Genomic DNA, 21,699 nt, shown 5'->3' with positions numbered 1-21,699 from the left:
TCTCTGTCCCCAAAGCAAGTCTGAATGTTTCAGATCTATGAGTGGGAAACCCAGCCCCCACTCCCCGCTTCTTCAGCGAGGTTTAATTTTACCTGCTTGGCCCAAAAAGAGTTCATTGAGAACATCAAGTGCCTCTTGCATGTTACTACTGCTCCTGTGTACATTGTCTGGTGTCATTTCAGGGGACTTGTCCCTTGTCACTGGTGAATTCACCGTGTTCTTTACCCAGTGAAGAAAAGCCTTCAAGGCTTTCCTTGCCTCTAAGATAAAGCTACCTGGCAGGAAGGTATGCAGTCGCTAATATGAACCAGCAGGAGGCACCAAAATATCGTGTTACAGGAAGAACACCATGCCCATCAATCTTGGTAAATCATTTTAGATCTGCAGGTACCGAAATTAGACTTCTCCTCCGGGAGTGTGTGCGGGTGTTTTGTTTGTTTGTTTTTGTTTTTATTGCACATAATTGAATACATTTTAGGAAACTGCAAAAGGAATCCTGTCACGCTCCAAGGAGAGGTCAGCATGGTTGGACTCAGCTCTCTTGCAAGCTCCCCATTATGGCTCCCTTCCTCACTCCATTGCAGTTGCTCAGTGCCCTGCAGTGTTCAGGCCCCTACCACATCCTCTGCACTCTGCTATGGTTTCAGTGTGTCCCCTAAAAGTTCATGAGTTGGAAACATAATGCCCATATCCATATGCTGATGCTGTTTGTGAGGCTCTGAGGGGTGGGGGTGATTAGGAGTAAATGACACCAGGAGGGCAGGACCCCCACAATGAGATTACTGACTTTCTAAGAAGGAGGAAAGAGAGTCCCCATGTGGTAACACAGCCAGAGAGCCTCACCAGCTGTGGGCACTTGGTTTCCAAAACTGTGAGAAATCTCTGCTCTTTATAAATTTCTGGTTTTACAGTGGCAACGCATGCTGGACCAAGATATCCACCCCATGGGATCTCTCTTGTCTCCTGCCTTCACTGTTTCCCCAATACCAATCCCATGGCTATGTGCTACAACTTGAGCCCCACCCTCCCAAGATAGGGTCCCACATCTTAGCTCTAGCTCCAGTCTTCTCAAAGCCCTCCTGCAAGATGCTCTCACCCAAAGAGACCTACATCATCATCATTCCTGGTGAGGAAGGACAGACAGAATGAGGAGAGAAGAGAGGGGATGGTGAGTCACACACACACACACGCACGCACACACACACACCTACAAATGCACACAAGTGGCGCACACGCGTGTGTGTACACGTGTGTGAAGCTGCTTTTAAGTGTTAACTAATATAAGCCTTATTTTTATAATATGCCATGTGTCCAACACAGATAAAGGAAACTTTTGTGCCAAACTGAAAAAAAACCTAATACAAACTCTTCCTCTTATGAATTCTCTCCTTTGGACCCCCAAATACCAGGATTCCTGCTAACAATACCGTAGCTAACTGAATACAGCCAAGCAAACCCACCTTAGCGCTAACTGAATACAGCCAAGCAAATCCACCTTAGCGCTAACTGAATACAGCCAAGCAAATCCACCTTAGCGCTAACTGAATACAGCCAAGCAAACCCACCTTAGCGCTAACTGAATACAGCCAAGCAAACCCACCTTAGCACTAACTGAATACAGCCAAGCAAACCCACCTTAGCACTAACTGAATACAGCCAAGCAAGCCCACCTTAGCGCTAACTGAATACAGCCAAACAAGCCCACCTTAGCGCTAACTGAATACAGCCAAGCAAACCCACCTTAGCGCTAACTGAATACAGCCAAGCAAGCCCACCTTAGCGCTAACTGAATACAGCCAAGCAAACCCACCTTAGCACTAACTGAATACAGCCAAGCAAGCCCACCTGGCCTGAGGGCTCTGGGTTTTGTTTTCAGTTCTTCCTATCTGCCTCAATTTTCTGTTTCCCTGTGGATTTTCCCCCTCTTCCTTTCCAGGGAATTTTACAGCTTACCTAGGGTTGCCACGGGTGTGTATTATTTTTATACTAAAAAGTATTGACATTTGCTTGTTTCTGTCTATGCTTTTGGGGTTGCAGTGAGGCTGAGATTCTCGAGTCCGCTGCTGGACCCCACAGAGATCGTGCATTAATGTGAAAGCACAAACTGCCAAGCAAGGTTCAAATCTTGTGGTATTACAAGATGAAAAGTTAAAACTTCAGCAACAGGAGCTGGAGGGGTGGTTCAGTGGTTAAGACAACTGACTGTTCTTCCAGAGACCCCATTTTCAATTCCCAGCACCCACATGGCAGCTCACACCTGCCTGTAACTCCAGTTCCAGGGGACCCATTTCCACCACCCAAAGTTGCCAGCGTTCTGGCAAAATGCCTAGCTGCCCTAAGCGCCGGCACTTCCGGGTTCCACGGCCACAAATGGGCCATCAAGCATTCAGGCAACCTACACAGCCACCCAGGGTCCTCAAGTCTACGTGATCTACGTACACTCTTAAAAAAATTCATAGTTGTGTGTCTTGTGATCTGTAATCACACCTGTTAATTTCAATGGTGCCAAGACTCCACCGGCTCTCCTGCCCCACTCAACGAGGGTTGGGACCCTGGACCGGGTTGTTCCACAACTGCCCATATTCCATCTGCCAAGCTGCTGAATTCTGCGCACAACACCAGTACTGTTGGTGAGTTCCCCATTCTGGTCAGCGTAACCATTTCCCTGAACCCAAGTAATTGACCATTGGTTGTCCGGCAACCCTCTAGTGTTCTTCACAACAGGGGAATGCCCCCAGCCACAGCCTCCATGGCTACAGTTGATCCCTTTGCTGACATTCATCTCTGGTAACTCCCCACAGCTGAGGACTGGGATCCCATTTCTCATCTTGGACAGTTGACCTTCAGGATCCTCTGCCCTGGTCCCCAGCCCCTGCATTGACAGCGTTGGGGCAGCTTGAACCAATCACTTGCTCTGTCTCAAGGACACTTGTAGACAAGTTAGCTGTTGGGTCTCATCTCTCTCTCTCCCTTCCTTGGCTATGGGAAATAAACCTTCTGGTGCTCAGTCCAGCCTCTCCCCTGGGATGTCTTTCGGAGACCCTAAAGCCCCTAAGCTTAATGCCTTACTTACAGACTCCTCAGCTTATCCTCCTTTGCACGAAGAAATGGCCTAACAATAGGTAACAATCTAAAGTGGCCGCCTAACAGCACCTTAGATCCAGCTATTCTGTGGGAGCTTTCTAACGTCTGCCAGTGAACAGGTAGATGGAAAGAGCTCCCATACGTTCTAGCCTTTTTCTATTTAAGTTCTGCGCCCTCTGTCGTTGCAATCTGTTCAGCTCACATATTCCTAGCTATGCCATCTAACTAGAGGAACACCCCACTTCTGTTCTGGACCATGCTAATGAACCCACAATTTCCCGACCTCTCCAGCTCTTCCCCTTCCCCCAGCAACTCTTCCTCCTCCCTGTTGTCATGCCACTGCCTCCGCTCCACTCTGGCACCTCCTTTCACCCCTCCTCTCACGCACTCTCGCGCTGCTAAGGAACCTAACCCTGACCAAACCAAACAAGCGCAGTTCTCCCTTTGAAAGAGGTAGCCAGTGTGGAGGGGCTGGTCAAGGTACATGTCCCTTTCTCACTCTCAGAACAAAAACTGGGTTCTTACACGTCAGATTCTACCTCTTTCATAAAACAATTCCAATATATTATCCAAATCTTATAATCTCACCTTTCATGATATTTTTATGATCCTAACTAATAACCTACTTCCTGAGAAGCACAAGCAAGTTTGGGAGCAGGCTAGCATGCATGCAGACAAGATTCACCAGACTCATGCAGCCCACCTCCCCTATGCTGGGACTGAGGCAGTCCCCAAGCAGGACCCACACTGGGACTACAACACCCCAGGTGGTTTAGCTAGAGATCAGTTGAGACTTGCTTTCAAACAGGTCCCTGTCAGACTGCCCTCAAGCCAGTAAACTCCTAGGACAGGCAGGAAAAATCCTCAATTCTTGGAACCCTCACAAAGGCTCCCTTGCAGTACACGAATTTAGATCTGGAGAGCCCAGAGGGCTAACACTCCTCATGACCAGTTTCTTTTCCCAGAGCTTCCCCTGCATTAGGCCTAAACGTAAGCTTTTGGAGAGAGGCTCCTTGACCCCATATGCAGAAGTCTTAAGGCTGACTTTTAAGGTGTACCATGGAAGAGATTATAAAGCCTGTAGACAAAAATGCCAAATGCTGGCCAAGGCCGTCCAATTGGCCATGGCGACTACCCATCCTGCCCGTGCTGCTCCCTGGCTCCCTTGCCCCCTCAACTTGGGGCTCAAGGGCCACGGGGCTTATGTTTTAAATGTGGAGAAAATGGGCATTGGGCTTAGGCGTGTCCTAATCCTTATACTGAGACCGTGTCCAAAGTGGTTTGATTTTACTCATATGCTCACAGTCAGACAGGTTAACGATCTCCTGGTTTTGGTAGATACCATGTCTGGGTGGATTTAAACATTTTCCACTACTCTCTAACAAGAGGGCCCAGACAGTTTCTGATGTCTTTCTCTGGGAAATTATTCTCCAGTTTGGAATCCCAACCTCTTTTTCAGTCAGATAACAGGCCAGAGTTTAACTCCCAGATCTCTCAAACTCTAAGGCTCTTAACATTCCCTGGCATTTTCATATCCCATACCATCCTCAGTCCTCAGGGAAGGTAGAACGAACTAACTGCTCCTTAAAAAATATTCTTGTTAAGATATTACAGGAATTTCACCTTGGCTGGGTAAAGCTTTTGCCTCTGGCTCTTTTCAGGCTCTGGACCCTCCCCAAACGACCCTTTTCAATCTCGCTCTTTGGACCCATGTATGGGTGGCTGGTTCTGACTCCCGGACTCTCACCCCTCCCTGCTCACCTGCTCGCCTGCCCACCTGCCCACCTGCTCGCCTGCTCACCTGCTCACCTGCTATTATTGCATAAAACCTCTTATGGGATTTAACTGACTACTCACTACCCCAACCATGCATCAACCCCTGTCATCTCCAATTAACATTGGAGATCTCTCCTCCAGACCAGCACCCCACATCCCTTTCCCCTAAATGACAGGGCCCCTTTAAGGTAGTTCTTGTAACTCCCACAGCTGCCAAGTTTGAAGGCCTCCCTCATTGGATATACCTGTCTCACCTCAAACCCTTTACTCCTCCACCTCGGGACACCTGCTCCTCGTATATATGGTAACTCAAATAGGGCTCTGTTCCAGAGAACACCAAGATGGGCTGCTTTGTCTCCAGTTCCAGAAGAATAAAGTCTCACCACCGTACTCAGCTCTCCTGTACCAGGAACTCCATATACTCTCCTTTCTGATTCCCCCTTTTCTCTTTCTCCTGTCTGCCTTACCAATTTCTCAGTCTCCAATGACATATTCAAATTTCCAATTAACTGCTCAGCTGTTGTTACAGGGACCATCCTTAGCCACAGAGCTGGAGGTACACACATTGTCAGATGCCCAGGTGGTAAGGAAGAGTAACAGCCTGGGGACATTCACACCCCCAGACTCAGAAAGGAGTCTCACAAAGTAGATTTCAATATAACAGGTTTGTCACGGACTGCAGCAGTGTCTCCTGGACGTTAAGGTAATACTGTGATACTGTGATGCTAAAAGGAACAAGTGCCCTAAGGTTTGCTCAGGTAAACATTAATAGGTTTAATTAATAATTTGCCCTTCTCTCCCTCCTCTCTTCTCTCACTATATAGCTTCCATAATCTTAACACTAACCGATAAAATCCTAATAAGTTATGCCAACATTATACTATCATAACCATGAGCTTCTTAATGTGTTTAAAATTTATCTCTTTTTAAAAACGTAAACCTTCTCATAAGCTCCAGGGAGCCAAACTGGATCCACCTGAACAGACCAGACGCACCCAGGATAAGTATCATTTAGCTTCTCCCTGGTCTCTGGCTCCCTGGGAAATTCCTTCTTCATCTTGAGAACTCTGGGGAACCCCCCTCCCTCTATCTTGGGGATCCTCCTCCCTCAGTCACCAGGATCAAGTTTTTTTCTAAATGTAATCTGCCTCACCAGCATCTCATCGGGTCCAGCCTGCCAAGTGGACAGTTCCACAAAGCCTGGAGAACACTGAAGTAACCAGCTACCTCAGGACATGGCCAGCATCCCAGCTTTCTCAAGTCTCCCAAGATTTCGATGCCCACAAATCAACAGAAAGCAGTCTCAAGAGACCTGACGCCCCCATTCCTGCCCCTCTGCTACCCTTAACCCTCCCCCCAATTTTTATAATAAAGAGAGGGTAAAATGTTATAATTTCCACCACCCAAAGTTGCCACCTAGCCACCGCAAGCGCTGACACTTCTGGGTTCCCCAGCTGCACGTGTGCCATCAAGTGTTCAGGCAAATGTCCCATACCCAGAAAAATAAATATGGTGTATGTTCACTTATATGTGGATGTGAGCTGTTAAGTCAATGATAACCAAACTACAATATAGAGAATCACAGAAGACTGGCATAGAGAAAGAGACTGGAGGGAATAGAGAGATCTCCCCAGGACTGGAACAGGATGGTCGAGTGAGGAGAGGAAGGGGAGAGGGAGTTGAAGGAGGGAGTACAGGGAGAGACGACTGAAATAAAGGGGTATTTTGAGGGGTAGTATAGAAAAACAGTATAGTAGAATCTTCATAATATATATATATATATATACATACATACATACATGGAGGCAATATAAACAAAATTGCCAAGGAATGGGGATATAGAGTCCCAACTGGACTTCTCTTGCCACCAAATGAAATTTCCAGTACCAAAAATGGGTTATGTCTAATTGAGCTCTTAGCCAACGGGGTCCCATGGGAACCCCAAAATGACCCAGGCTATTGCCAAGGCTATTGTTCCCCACAAACTGAAGACAACACCTATACAATGCCCTGATCTTGAAAAAAGGGGAGATAGTGCCTACATAGTGCCTTCATCCCTATGGGCTTGTGTTCTTGGTACTGGAAGGTACGGCACCTGCTAGTAAAGGAGAAGCATGCGCAGCAGCGCAGCTGCAAACCTTCCACGTGTAAGGGTGCCCTGCCTGAATGCCAGTACTGTACACCAGTGCAACAGGGGCACAGAGCTTGTGGTTACTTAGGACCACTTCAAAAGATGGAACCCATACCAGACACTGCTTGGGTGACCAAGAACATGAGACCAGATAACCCAGATACCTGGGGAAAACCAAATACTACTTTCCTACTAAAAGAGCATAGCTATAAACTGGCTCTAAATGGCATTCTGCTATACATTCATAGACAAGAGCCTCACTCAGCCGTCTCCATCTGCAGTATATGAGAACAAATACAAAGATCCACAATGGACAACATGCAGTGACTGAAAGAAAAGAAACCCTTCATCATAAAGTGGATGTCTCTACCCAATCCCTCCACTCAGGGTCTAGGGAACCCTCAGAAGAATAGGAAGAAGAGTGTAGAAACCAAGGGAGATGCAGGCCACCAAGGAAACAAGACCTCCTAACCAACAGGATCTATGTGCCCACATGAGCTCATGGAGACTGAGGCAGCATGCACAGGCCTGCACGGGTCTGCATATGGTGTCCTAGAACTGAGAGACGTGCTCCATGACCTATCCCTAACCCTGAAGCTGTCTCCAATTGATAACCACTTAAAATGAAAATTCAGTTGTCTCCAGAGCCTCCCTGGGAAAGCAGACTTCTCCTAAGGGTGGGCTGCATGCCCAGCAGTAGATGGCTGACAGAAAATTAACTCAACAACGTCTTTGGAGAGTCCCTGTCTCGTAATGTCATGTCAGGGCTTTTTCTTTTCTGTCTCTCCATTTAAATTTGTATCCCTTTCATTTTTATTTAGTCATTCATATTTTATCCCACAGGCACTTGGCATGTATATCATGGTTCAAGTTCTGGGTTCTTCTGGGGTTCCTGGGTGTGTGAACAAGTGGCTTCTGTGCCCATATCTGTTTCTTGTGCCTTTTCCTGGGCTCTTTTCATTCTGTTCGTTTGTGTTGTCCTACTCCAATGTGTTTATTTTTGTTTTATCTTAATCTATTATATTGTTATCCCTTAGGTGACTGTTTTAAAATAAGGCACAGAAAGGGCATGGAGTCAGAAGGGAGAGGACGTGGAGAAGAACTGAGCTGGGAGGAACAGAGGGAGGGGAACTGGAATCAGGCTGTATTATGTGGGGGAAACAATCTGTCTTCAATAAAAGAAAAAAACAGGTGGATAAAGGTGGATAAAGAAAAAAATGCTACATTTAGATAATGGAATAATATGCAGTTGTTAAGTTAAAAGGGAATTCATGAAATTCACAGGTAAATAGATGGAGAAAAAAAATCCTGCGTGAGGTAACCCAGGCCACAAAAGACAATATGGTATGTATTCCCTTATACATGGATGTTACCTTTTAAACATTAGGCTAGGTATAGAGTAAAGAACCAGTGTTGGGGGAAGATCTCTCAAGTTAGAGAGAGATGGAACAGGAGGATTCAGTGGAGAGGAGGGTAGAGGGTAGGGGGAACGCAGGAAGGGACAGTTATCACTAAGGGCCATTTGTAGTACCACATAGAAACTGACTTCATAAAAGCTTCTTAAAATATATAATATATAAAAGAAATGAAGATGGAGTCGCCAAACAAAGGGGGAGAGAAAACCCTAACTAGCCATCTTTCACTACCAAGTGAATTCTCCGTGCCAGGAACGAGTTACATCTTATTGTTAGGCAAAGGGGGCCATGGAAATTCCTGAGCAACTCAGGCCACTGTCAAGGCTGTTTATCGGCTTCTCTCCAAAACTGATGGCAAGGTTCTATTCTAGAAGAAAACATCTACACATCTCATTGGACATGGAGGAGTGGAGCTGGAGACCAGTGAGAGCTTTTGTCCTGTTGGTAGGGTTTATGGTACTTGAAGGCACTCTGCACTCTACTAGAGGGCAAAGGTAAATACCAGCCCAGCTACAAACTTAGACCTGCAGTGGTGATCCGCGTGCATGACGTGTTGCAGCAACGGTGGGACAAGGGTTGTGGCAGTAACCAACCACTGAGGTTGGATTTGAGCCCCGTTCCACGAGATGGAACCTACACCCGAAACTGTTGAGTCGCCAAAAGCCTGAGACTAGATGGGCCATGGAGCTAGAGGAAAACCAAAGACTACGTTCTGCTGAAGGAGGGTAGCAGGAAAAGGACTCCGAGTAACATTCTGCTGTGCCCATAGATCAGTGTCTCACTCAGCCATGGTTAGAGACGCTGCCGTCTGCAGTACCAGATACAAAGGCCCACAACTCACAATGTGAGGACAGTCAGAGACTTTGGACTACTCAATCCTAGATGAGATGTCTCCATCAAATCCTCCCCTTGGGGATCAGGGAACTATGTGGAAGAGGAGACAGAAAGATTATAAGACCCGGAAGGGCTGGATGATGCCATGGAAATAGTTTTCCTGGACACAGTAGAACTGAAGAACTCACAGCAGGAATGGTTCAACATATGCAAGTAAATAAATGTAATAAGACACATAAATAAATCTAAAGATAAAAAATCACATGGTCATCTCAATAGATAAGGGAAAAACCTGTGACAAAATCCTATATGCCTTCATGGTAAAAGTCCCAGAGAATGTAGGACGAGAGGGAACATACTTCAACATAAAATCTATATATGGAAACCCCACCATCAACATCATCCTAAGCGCAGAAGAGCTTGAAGCAATCCCATGAAGTCAGAAATGAGACAGGGATGTCCACTATCCCCACTCCTTTCAACATTGTGCTTGAGGTATTAGAAAGTGAAGAGAAGAGAGCCCATGAGGTCACAGCCCTTCACCAAGAACTACAGGCAACTGAGGGATGCAGCAAGGAGATAGTCTTTCCCAAGGTAAAGAACTCCAGTTGGTTATCTAAAACCAGATGATCAGTCTTGATACACACCCACAAGTAACATTCTACAGACTGAGCGGGTTATATTTAGGAATAAACACACACACACACACACACACACATATATGCATGTCACAACAATTAATGAAAGAAGAGGCCATGGATGTGAGAGGGAGCAAGTGTGTGTACATGGGGAGTGGCTAGAGGGAGGGGAGGAGGGGGAAATAATGCGATGATGAAGTAATCTCAAGGATAAAAAAAAGGTCTTAACAAAAATGTGATTACAATTAAAAATAAATCTAAAACAATATATTGAAAGCTAAATGATCACTTTTCTGGACTATTTTCTACACAAGCAAAAGTCATTTTGAAGAAAAAATTAGGAAAATATTAGAAAAATTTGTGTATGTGATTTTAAAACAAATAGCACAGAAAGTTATACATTAGAAAGAAACACCCTGGTCTTGGGAGGCCATGCACACACAGCGAGCTAACAGCTCCGTCACCAGATGCCCTGTGGTCCTGCAATCCCCTCCTAGAGTGGGGAGCAGGGGACCCTGTAGACATCCCCTCTGGAGTGGGGAATGGGGGACCCTGCAGACATCCCCTCCTGGAGTGGGGAATGGGGGACCCTGCAGATATCCCCCTCCTGGAGTGGGGAACAGAGGGCCCTGAAGACACCCCCTCCTGGAGTGGGGAACAGGGGACCCTGCAGATATCCCCTCCTGGAGTGGAGAGCGGGGCACACATAGTCCAGGCCATATGTATATGACCCTTCCCAAAACTGGAACTGTTTGAATTAAAGCTAGGAGCTTTAAAGCTTTTTAAAAGTTTCTAATTAAAAATGTCAAATGTTATAAAGAAAACTTACATTTCAAAGTCATCATTGCCAAAGTTCGTCTGCCTTTGTGATTCTTTAATACTCTGCTGGAATATGGGTATCAACAACAAAGCTCTCTACCCTCCGACAGTTTGATTATGGAGATAAAAACTGGGAATTACTTATAATTTAATAGTTGGGAGCTCACCAAGGCCAGCTGGACTATGACTGAAAAAGCATGGGATAAAACTGGACTCTCTGAACATGGCGAGCAATGAGGGCTGATGAGAAGCCAAGGACAATGGCACGGGGTTTTGATTCTACTTCATGTTCTGGCTTTGTGGGAGCCTAGCCAGTTTGGATGTTCACCTTCCTAGACATGGATGGAGTGGGGAGGACCTTGGACTTTCCACAGGGCAGGGAACCCTGACTGCTCTTTGGACTGGAGAGGGAGGGGGAGAGGAGTGGGGGGAGGGGAAGAAGGGTGGGAGGAGGGGGAGGGAAATGGGAGGCTGAGAGGATGCTGAAAGTTTTTTTCCTTTTCTCAATAAAAAAAATAGTTAAAGAGGGGAAAGACAAGACATGTGTGTGTTTCTATATCTGTGTGCTGTGTCTGTCTGTGTCTGTGTGTGCATGAGCACAAGTATGCACGAATGCATGTCCATATGGTACTGGAGGCTGAACCCAGGGCCTCGTACATGATAGGCAAGAGCTCTGCCTCTGACCGATACTGGGCTGCTGTGCATGTCCTTCTCGTAACTCTATAGACATAATATGGACAAGACCAAAATATGAAAGTGTTATAGATAAATTATAGAATTATGGGTATTTTCACTGCCTAAAATTCTTCTTAAATGCCATTATTTCTGTACACTTTCAAAGATGGTGCAGAAACAATAAAACAATAGGTTCTTAACTGATATGAGATGTTTATGTATATAGTGAAAATATGGAATCATAGACTGGAAGACTATATCAAGACAGTGTTCACATTTTAAGAAGTGGACTGAGATCAAGGGTAGATACCACTAAGTTCTGATTTGTTTCTTTATTAAATAATTGCTTAGATAAATAAAGTCTGAGTGGTAGATATTAAAAAAGTATGTGTCATATTATTCTTTGTACGTTTGAAGTGTGAAATGTTTGGGGTGGGGTTTTTCCACTTATAAACTTGGGAGATGAGTTAGAGAATACACTGCCAGCCTTGGTATAAATGTCTCCTGTATCCTCACTGTGTCTCATAGGTCATCCCAGATCACTCCTTTGCTAAGATTTTATTTGCACTAAAAGAGAGGACAGGAGGGAGGAACAAAAAAAGAGGAAGAGGAAAATAAAGGAAGGGGAAGGAAGAAAGAAAGAAACTTTCTCAGTGCTGCTAAGCACTACCAACCTGAAGTAACAATTTTAAAGTATGTCCTTCAAAGCCAAGAACAGACAGTCTTTTTCAATGGGGGTAGGAAGCCAGGCATGGTGTCATTGGCTCAGAGTCCCAACTGTTAGAGACACTGAGGCAGGAATGTCATCACCTCAAGACCTACGGAGTCCAAGGCTAGTCTGGGCAACTTAGGTGAGAATTTGTCTCAAAGAAATTTAATTTAAAATAAGAACATTTTAAAAAGCTCAGTGGTATTGTGATAGCCTAGCATATACAAGGCCCTGGGTTCATTCCCCAGTAATACACACACATACCCACAAAAATGGTATTGGAAACCATTCTCCTTATCTTCTCTGGCAAAGGCTGAGACAAGAGCACAGCCCAGTACAACATAAACACATTGGCTTATACTCTGTGGGATTTCCAATAAAACCTTGGTTATAGCAGTGGATGAAAGTTTGGGTTCAACCCAAGCATCATTCTTATTGGTCTGAGAGCTGGGCTGAACTCTGTCCATGGGACTCTTGGGAAGCAAAAAATGTGGTTCCCACTGGAGAGTAACAGCCTTGAACAGGTTACCTGGCCTCAGCTCAGAGGTTTAAAACCCTGGGATTTTCATTTTATTTTATTTTATTGAGACAGGATCTCTCTACACAGCCCTGGCTATCCTGAAACACACTATATAGACTGAGATGGCCTTGAACTCACAGAGATCCTCCTGTCTCTGCTCTGGGTGCTAGGATTAAAGGCGTGTACCACCATACCTGGCCCAACCCTGGGATTGAGTGTTTCCTGCCCTTTCCCTGGCAATGAGGTTTCAGATGGAGAAGCCTCGTGACTCAAACTTCCCTCTTGCTGTTAGTCAAAGTGAACAGTCCAGGTCATAAGCATCAAACATTAAGCAAGCACAAAAGCTTTTATCTCTACCCAAAGACCCAAAATGTGCAGCCAGGGTTACTGTTAAAAGTTTATTGCAGTCACGATCTGTGATAACAGATCCAGGAAATAGAAACATCCAGCTGTCGGTGATTCATAAAGTCTGAAGCTTTATCTCAACTGATTGGACGTATTTGATTGAGATACACTACGTCAGCAAATCTCGCAGAACAAAATGCCTCTTTCAGATTGATGCGGCAGGTGTTCAAGTGAACCATTAAAAAAAATCCACGGAGTGACAAAGAGACGTGATCACAAGGTGACAGCCACAACTGAGTCTCCTTGCCGCTACTAACCTGTACCTGCAATTCCCTGTCTTCCTCTTCTACCAGAGATACACCTACTAAATCCCTACATCCCTCCAAACCCCTCCTAGCGAGTCCTTAATTATTCCCTGTCTGGATATGAGTCTCACACACCCTCTGTGCATGCACACACACATACACACAAACCCTTCATTTCTCCAGAGGTTTGAATTTTGACCTGATCTCCGCAGAGGAATGTAAGATTCATACAACAAAGAGAACATAGGTTAAAATATTTGGTGTTGGGAAACCTATTACTTATTCCAGTTCTGCTCCTGTTGAGCCTCGCAGAGCCCTTCCCCTCTCCGCAGTTTGTTCATCTGTGAATGTCTATCTGCTTAGGACACACGGTGAGACACTCTACCCTTTCCGTCATTCTCTGGCTTCATCTCATCTGAATACAGGACAGAATTGTGAGACTGCAATCTATGAACCTAGAGCTGGACAGCTGTGGGTCTGTACACCAGCTGTGTGTGCACATCTGTGTGCTCTGGACAGCTGTGTGTCTGTATCCCAGCTGTGTGTGCACATCTGTGTGCGCTGCACAGCTGTGTGTCTGTATCCCAGCTGTGTGTACACTTGTGAGACTGCATGGGTCCTTGCCAGTGTGCCTGTATCCACACATGGAAGTCAGAGGGAAATGTGCCAAGTTGGTTCTCATCTTCCAGCTTCTAAAGACAGGATCTCTCTTGTTGTTTCTCTATCAGCTATTCCAGGCTAGCAGGCTCACAAGCTTGCAGACGGCTCTCCTGTCCCCTTCACTGTGCTTTGGCTGGGATTACAGATGCATTCCTCTGCATCTGGCTTTTTGTGTGGGTTCTGGGGATGGAACCCAAGCCAGTAGGCTTTGTGGCTTTTACTAATTTACTAATTGAGTCATCTCCTCAGCCCTAGTGGTGTGGCTTTTGAGAAAATTACCTGACATCTCTTGGATTTGGTTTCCTCTCTCATGGTTTGGAGAGTAAAATACACATCTCCAGCCCTGAAGTATACTGGTGAGAACCAGAGACGGGGAAAGCCCCCAGTGGGAAGTAGAGCAGGACTAAGACATCGTCATGTACATTTTCAAGACAACTTTGGGATTGCTGTTTAGTCACCGGGTGAAACAAATATTATATTGGCCAGGGCCTCCAGCCAAGAGCCTCAGAATCACAAACAGAAGCAGCCTGCAGCTGTGTCCCGTTCAATTGCCACGTGTAGGAAACAGTGACCACTGGGGAACCTGCTCCTCCTTTATGCTGGGCTGCAAGGGCTGGTGCTTGGCTACCTGGGGGCTCTCAAGTCCAAGGAGGTTTAATCAGTAACCTGAAGAGTAGGTGAGGTGATAAGGAGAAGAAAACAAAAGCCCTGGCGCTAGTTTATTTCTACGACCGCCCTATGCCAGTCTAAGGGCAGAGAACCCTTTCCATGGCAACCACAGCCAACAGACCTCACCAGCTTCAACTGTGACTCACGAATCTGCCCTTCAGAACCGACAGCTGTGTTCCCTTTCCTGTGCACTCCAACTCTCACAGCTACGCCAAGACACAGGTCCCTCTGAGCCTCCTGTCCCTTCTAAGCTGTCCCCAACCGCACTGTCTACATCCCCTCTGCTCTGTTCAGGTGGTGCCTCCCTCCTTAGGAAGCCTGCCTTGCTCTCTTTGGCATTCAGGCACATCCCAGTCAGGGCTCTGCTCGCTGGTCTAGTGAAATAACCAGTTTTTTCATCTTGTAACTAAAAACTAAGCCTGGAAGAGCAGAGGAGGATGAGGAGACAACAATCAAGTTGCTACCAGTTGAGGACATTGTCGGGATGTGTTGAGAAGTGGAGTATACAGGGGTAGAATTTCTGGCTGTGAGCCCCAACTCCTAAGACAATGTTCTCTCACCCTCACCAGTGACAGCAGGCTCAAAACCACTCATGGGAAACAGTGTTGGGAGAATTCAGTGTCCACATACAAAAGAATGCATGGACCTGGCCTTACATTCACAACTCAAAACAGATCAAGCCCAGGAAAATAAAAGTTAACACTCTTAAAAAAAAGGCTGGAGAGGGCTCAGTAAATACAATGCTTGCTGTGTGTACACAAGAGCCTTAGTTTAAATCCCGAGGCCCCAGGTAATAGGTAGGATCGCAAGGGTTTACAAGCCCAGCACAGGGGTTGGAGACAGCAGATCCCAGCAGTCAGCCAGTCTAGCTGAATGGTGATCTCCACATTTACTGAGAGACCTTGTCTCAAAAAAATGAGGTGGAGAACAATAGGAAAAGACATCTAACAATTATTTCTGACCTTCATATTTGCATGCATGGAAATAAATCTCCATTCTCTTCAACTTTATAGCAAATTCTATGAAATATCACCAAAAACATGAGCAACAAGTACAAAGTTGGTAATTCCACCAAATGTAAAACCTTTGTGCATCAAAGGATACTGTTCAGAAAGTGAAAAGACAAATGCTTGCAAGTGATGACCCTGATAAGATTCTAGAATCCAAAAACTAAAAAAAAACAAAAAAAACAAAAATCTTTAAAAAGCCGGGCGGTGGTGGCGCACGCCTTTAATCCCAGCACTCGGGAGGCAGAGGCAGGCGGATCTCTGTGAGTTCGAGACCAGCCTGGTCTACAAGAGCTAGTGCCAGGACAGGCTCCAAAGCTACAGAGAAACCCTGTCTCGAAAAACTAAAAAACAAAAAAAAAACAAAGATTCTAGAATCCAGAGTATTATAATGAATTTTTCTTATTGAATAAGGAGACAAACAATCAAATTTTTAAGTCTTTGCATGTAGGCCAGATCATAGGATAATATAAGAGGGAAAAATAAATGTGGTATGCTAAAAACTTTAAAATATTTTCTTTGAAGAGCAATCAGTTCAATGTGTCCTAACCCTGTGAAAACATTTTTATATGATTGAGAAATTTTGGGCATGCCAAACATTAAGTTATCTGAATTTTTAAATTACATAATTTTAAAAGTTTTTATTAAATGTTGTAAAGGCATAAAGGTTATTGGTTCCAAAAGTTAAAGGTGTGTGCTGAAGAACTGCAAGCAAATGCTATGAACTCCAGGATTTGACTTATAAGACTGCTGGAAAAATGAGAAGGAAATAATGAACCAGGAGCAGCAAAGGATTGCATTGCTAAAGTCAAGCAGTCTGCAGTGGTTTATCATGCACGACAGCGATGCTGTAAAGCTTGTGTGCAGAGAACGTTTGCTGGGATCCAGACTGGTGCAGCCCCCAACCCTCCTCAGAGCTTCTTGAGAAGCTGGAATTGACACAGAGACCCACAGCAGGAGCACGTGCAGAGAGTGGGAGACTCTGGCGTGCTCGGCCCTGAATGAGATGTCTGTATCCAGCCCTCTGCTCTCAGGATCTATGTAGAAGAGGATGAGATCCTGAGCATCTATCTTCTGCACGTGGCTTATTTCATTTAACACGGCCTCCAGGTTCACCCAAATTGTCAAATGCTGAGATTTCTTTCTAAGACTGAACAGTGGTGTGTGTGTGTGTGTGTGTGTGTGTGTGTGTGTGTGTGTGGTAGATTTCCACCTATACTTGCTGACGAGCAGTTTGGTCGACTCTATACCTTGACTACTGTAAATTAGACTTCAATAAACCTGGGAGTTTGTTATTTCTTTTACATGCTGCTTCCATTTCCTTTGGATATATTCCCTGGGATGGGGTGACGGCTCACATGACATCACAACCTTCCTCTAATCTCTTCAGAGAAGCTTTTTCTGAACTTTCATGAACCTGATACATTTTCATCTTACAACACAATGGAGGACAAGGAATCCCATTGCGCTCCATGGCTCCTTGATGCAGAAAGCAGGTCTTTCCCCTAAGGACCAAGAAGGCTAACATGCAAAGTCCATAGTTTGCATGGTTGCTTCTTGGAATAGTGAGAAGATGAGCCAATGGCCAGCCTCCCTCCCCCATCCATCCCACAGGCCCCTGGCTATGCACTCACTGAGATCTTGGTAAATATGTACAGCAACAAGGACAGAACGGAAAGGTAGATCTGGATCCGCTTGCCTCCAAACCGCTTCCGCAGGTACTCTGGCATGGTCACCACCTGGATAGGATGAAATGGAGCCCAAGTGAACAGAGAGCCCAGGGCAAGCAGATAAATGGGGTCTATCCTGGTGTCAGAGCATCAGGAGTGGTCAGGGATTCAAACCCTTGTTAGCCCAGGAAGTCTACAAAACAGCCAGGTGCCATTTGCTTATTTCAGCTCCACATACCCTGTCCAGTAGACGTAGGGAGGCCCTAGCATTCAGCTGCAATGTATCAAAAGCATCCAATAAACACATGTTCTATAATACACACATGACTGGATGTAACCCAGGAGGTAGATGCTTGCCCTGGAGAAGGTGTATGCAAATACATGTGTCTGTGTGTGTCTGTCTCCCTGCCTGTGTCTGTATGTATTTTTTCTATATAGTGCATCTACTATACAAGACAATGGTATTCTCTTGCCAATGCCCCAGAGAAGTTATCCAAATGTGAATGTCACCTTGTTCTACACAGGTAGTACAAAGGATTGTAGCTACAGGCCTCCTCAAATTTTCCCTTCTGCGAATCCAGCCACACTTCCTGTTTTGCTCCCTATGGCCTTAGCCTGTTGTCTTCTGGGACCAGTTTGTCACCAGCTCTGTGAGCCTCCAGAAGGTACAGTCTGTAGCTTGTCCTGTATCACCTCTAGCTCCTGATGCAGACACTCACATGGCGGAGGTGCTTATCTATATCACTGAAGAGGTGATGATGAAGCTATGTCTGGTCAGCCACAGGCTCCAAAACAGGAGGTGATGTTGTGCATAAATGAAGAGGGGGGCATAGTTCTTTTTCTCTCTCTGTTTCCCTTCTAGGGGAGGAAGTAATGAGCTCACAGCAGTGTGTCATAAGAACACACTCAGAGGATGATTCAGGGGCCTCTGAATATAGTAGGGTCACCTAGGGGCCTTCCTAGATGGAAGAGCAATAAACCTGGACTGAACAGAGCCAGAGGGACTGTTTGATGCCCCTACACAGAATCAGGAGCTATTTTAAAACCTAGGACTGAGGGTAGACCTGGACAATTCTCTGTCATTTATGCCATAAAGTCCCCTGTGCCCTCCAAGGACAAAGTTGGATAATGGAGTGGTTACTTACCCCAGCCTTGATGTAGATGGGGACAAACACCCAGCCCAGCACGACCACAAAAACCAAGGCCTGTAACCAAAACAAGAGGTAAACTCAGATCAGGAGAAATGTCCACATCTCTGCTTCTCTCGAGAGATGCTGAACTGCTATAGAAAATCCCCACCTCTCTATCCCTTCCTTCCTAAGGGGCTAGGATAGACTTTGCTACTGGCATGGCCTATGGCAAAAGCATGTGAGCAACATTGGGAGAGAACCCAGGATGCTGCACATCAACACAGCCCGGACTCCCCACTGTCAACACAGCATGGACTCCCAGCTATAGTTCTGAGTTCTCTTTCTTCTCTTCCCTGGTTTATAAAGAATAAAATACCACTTAGAGAAGAAGGGAAAGAAAGAAGGGAAGGAAAAGGAAGGGATGAGGTAGGGAGGGAGGGAAAGAGGGAGGAATGGAATAGGAAGGGAAAAAGGAGATCCAGTAGCATTTCCCAATGCCTAACTTGGCTAGAGGAGGCCTTGTCTTTGAGGACCAAGGGAAGGGGGCTCCTGTGACTGTCATAGCTAACGGGCCTCTCATGTGAATGCTCCTGGAGTCAAACCCTACTGCACCCAGGTGCTTCTGAGGATCCCATAAGATCTCAAGATCCTGAACACAGACTGAGCTGCCTGCTAAGACTCTGCTATAATTGCATACGGGAAGTTTGGTCCTTAGTGTAGAAAGGTGGGGGCTCTTTATGAGGTGGCGGAGCACACTGGGACATCCTTGCGTCCTTGAGAGCACTGTTCAGAAGTGACGGGGGTAATTCTAAAGGGACTCCTCAGCTGTTCCGGGGGGGGGGGGATTTTTACAAAGCCAGTCTTGGTTCTATCCTATCTTCCTGAATGAGTGATGTCCCTCAATCATTTGCCACTGACATTCCACAGTCCAGAGGGAGCCTCACAAGAACCTGTACCATGCTGTTTAAACTTCAGCCTTTAACCCTATTGACTAAAGAAGTATATTTTCTTTATAAAGTTAAGCTCTCTCCAACATTTCATTATAGCAATGAAAATGGAACTGAGGACTGTTAAGTTGGGAGCGTAGACCCCAGCACCTGGCATTCATCCCAGCCCCCATGTCTTGGAGTTGCTTTGGTCTGGACTCCAAATTCCAGCATGCCAGGTCCTAACCCCTACCCGGGGAGGGTCAGGACCACTCCCACAGGGTAATTAAGTGGGCTCCCAGAGGAGAAACACGTGGGTTAGGGTTTGCATGGGCTCCCTGCTGTCCTGTCTCCTGGCCGCCCACTCGGCCACCCGAGAGCATCTTACTTAATAAAACGATGGGCATTTTGATTTGGTTTGATTTGACCTAATTGGACTTTTTTTGCACTGGCGGACCTGCCCTTTCTTTATATTTTCTTTCTTTCTTTTTTTTAAAATTTATTTATTATGTATATAGCGTTTTTGGGGCACCAGATCTCATTACAGATGGGTGTGAGCCATCATGTGGTTGCTGGGAATTGAACTCAGGACCTCCAGAACCGCAGTCAGTTCTCTCAACCTATGAGCCATCTCTTTAGCCCTCCTTATTTTTTCTTAACAAGGACCAGCTCCTTCTCCCTCTAGGACACGGATACTCACGATCCATTCAGAACCACCCATGGCGATGCCTGAGGCTGCTCCTGTCCCCGCCAGCCCCACAAAGTGACCACTTCCAATGTTGCTGGCAAAGAGAGAGGCTCCGATCTGGAAACAAAAAGTGATAAATAAATACAGTTAGGTGAGCAGGACACTCTGGCTGGGACAACGGAAGAAGAGACGTGCCCGCCAAACAAAGGCACTTGAGCAATCAGAGACCAGCTGGGGTAATTCTAAAGTGACTCATCATTGAAATCTGTGGGACCACATCCCACAGCAGCCATGGGGACTTGGGAAATAACAAAACACAAAGAGAGGCTCGAAAGAGCAGTAGGTCACATCGACATCCACATCTGTCTGTCATTTTTGAATCTGATTTAACTGTGAGGAGGCCCTGGGAAGTCCCCCAGCTCACCAGGGTGCCCCTGAGCCTCCTGGGACTGTCTGCTCAGAAGCAAGGCTGAGCCTTTCACCTCCACATCCTGTCAGACCAGGTGGTGGGGCCACACAGTCCTCAGTCAGTGCAGATGCTCTTGAAGGCGATCATAGAGACCCCTGACCCCAGACTCCTTGTCGAGAAAGAGTGCAGAGCTGGTGCCTTCTGTGTGGTTTCCTGACATGAAATTTTGGGATTTCATGTGCTCAGAAGTAACACAAGATACTGTTAATGACAACTAGTCTCTAAATCCACACCACATCCTATAGCCATACTGATGAATATTTTGCATATCACCATAGAACCTTCATCTGGCGATGGATGGAGATAGAGACAGAGACCCACACTGGAGTACTGGACTGAGCTCCCAAAGTCCCAATGAGGAACAGAAGGAGGGAGAAGACGAGCAAGGAAGTCAGGACCAAAAGGGGTGCACCCACCCACTGAGACAGTGGAGCTGATCTATTGTGAGCTCACCAAGGCCAGCTGGACTGTGACTGAAAAAGCATGGAATAAAACCGGAATCTCTGACCATGGCGAACAATGAGGGCTGCTGAAAAGCCAAGGACAATTGATGGAGGAAGGTCATTGGCTAATAAAGGAACTGCCCTGGCCCATTTTATTGGTTAGAAGATAGGTGGGAGGAGAAAACAGAACAGGATACTGGGAGGAAGGGGAAGTGAGCTCAGAGACTTGACAGCTCTCCTCTAGGGAGCAGACGCCTGAGAGAGACGCCATGCCCTGCTCCCGGGCAGACACACGCCATGAAGCTCCGACCCAGGATGGACTAGGCTAGAATCTCCCCGGTAAGCGCACCTTGGGGTGCTACACACAGATGATTAGAAATGGGCTAAATTAATATGTGAGAATTAGCCTAGAAGAGATTGGGCCAAGCAGTGTTTAAAAGAATACAGTGTCCATGTAATTATTTCGGGCATAAGCTAGCCGGGCAGGCGGCCGGGGGTGCTGAGAACGCAGCCCCGCCGCCCTCATTACTACAGACAATGGCACTGGGTTTTGATCCTACTTCATGTTCTGGCTGTGTGGGAGCCTAGCCAGTTTGGATGTTCACCTTCCTAGACCAGGATGCTGGGCGGGGGGGGGGGGGGGGGAGGACTTTGGACTTTCCACAGGGCAAGGAACCCTGACTGCTCTTCAGACTTGAGAGGGAGGGAGAGAGGAGTGGGGGGAGAGGGAGAGGAATGGGGGGACGTGGAGAGGAGCCGGGGGGGGAGGAGTGGGAGGCTAGGAGG

At 46.3% G+C, this 21,699-nt stretch overlaps 1 protein-coding gene across 3 annotated transcripts in view; it reads right to left on the bottom strand.

Annotated features, from left to right (window-relative positions):
- The window catches only part of LOC121436447 (sodium/glucose cotransporter 1-like), a 61,728-nt gene that overhangs the window by 24,721 nt on the left and 15,308 nt on the right, over window positions 1–21,699 (bottom strand). For all 3 annotated transcript variants that reach the window (XM_041636364.1, XM_041636365.1, XM_041636366.1), the window contains exons 3-5: window positions 20,014–20,118; window positions 18,403–18,462; window positions 17,222–17,326 (exon numbers count right to left, since the gene is read on the bottom strand). In XM_041636364.1, the coding sequence (XP_041492298.1) occupies window positions 17,222–17,326; window positions 18,403–18,462; window positions 20,014–20,118 (270 nt within the window). The remainder of the gene's footprint in view (window positions 1–17,221; window positions 17,327–18,402; window positions 18,463–20,013; window positions 20,119–21,699) is intronic.

Source organism: Microtus oregoni, unplaced genomic scaffold (assembly GCF_018167655.1).
Source record: "Microtus oregoni isolate MIOR12 unplaced genomic scaffold, Mior012 000049F_ref0000343, whole genome shotgun sequence".
Classification (NCBI taxonomy): Eukaryota; Metazoa; Chordata; class Mammalia; order Rodentia; family Cricetidae; genus Microtus; species Microtus oregoni.
This window is presented reverse-complemented; position numbering and strand designations above follow the sequence as displayed.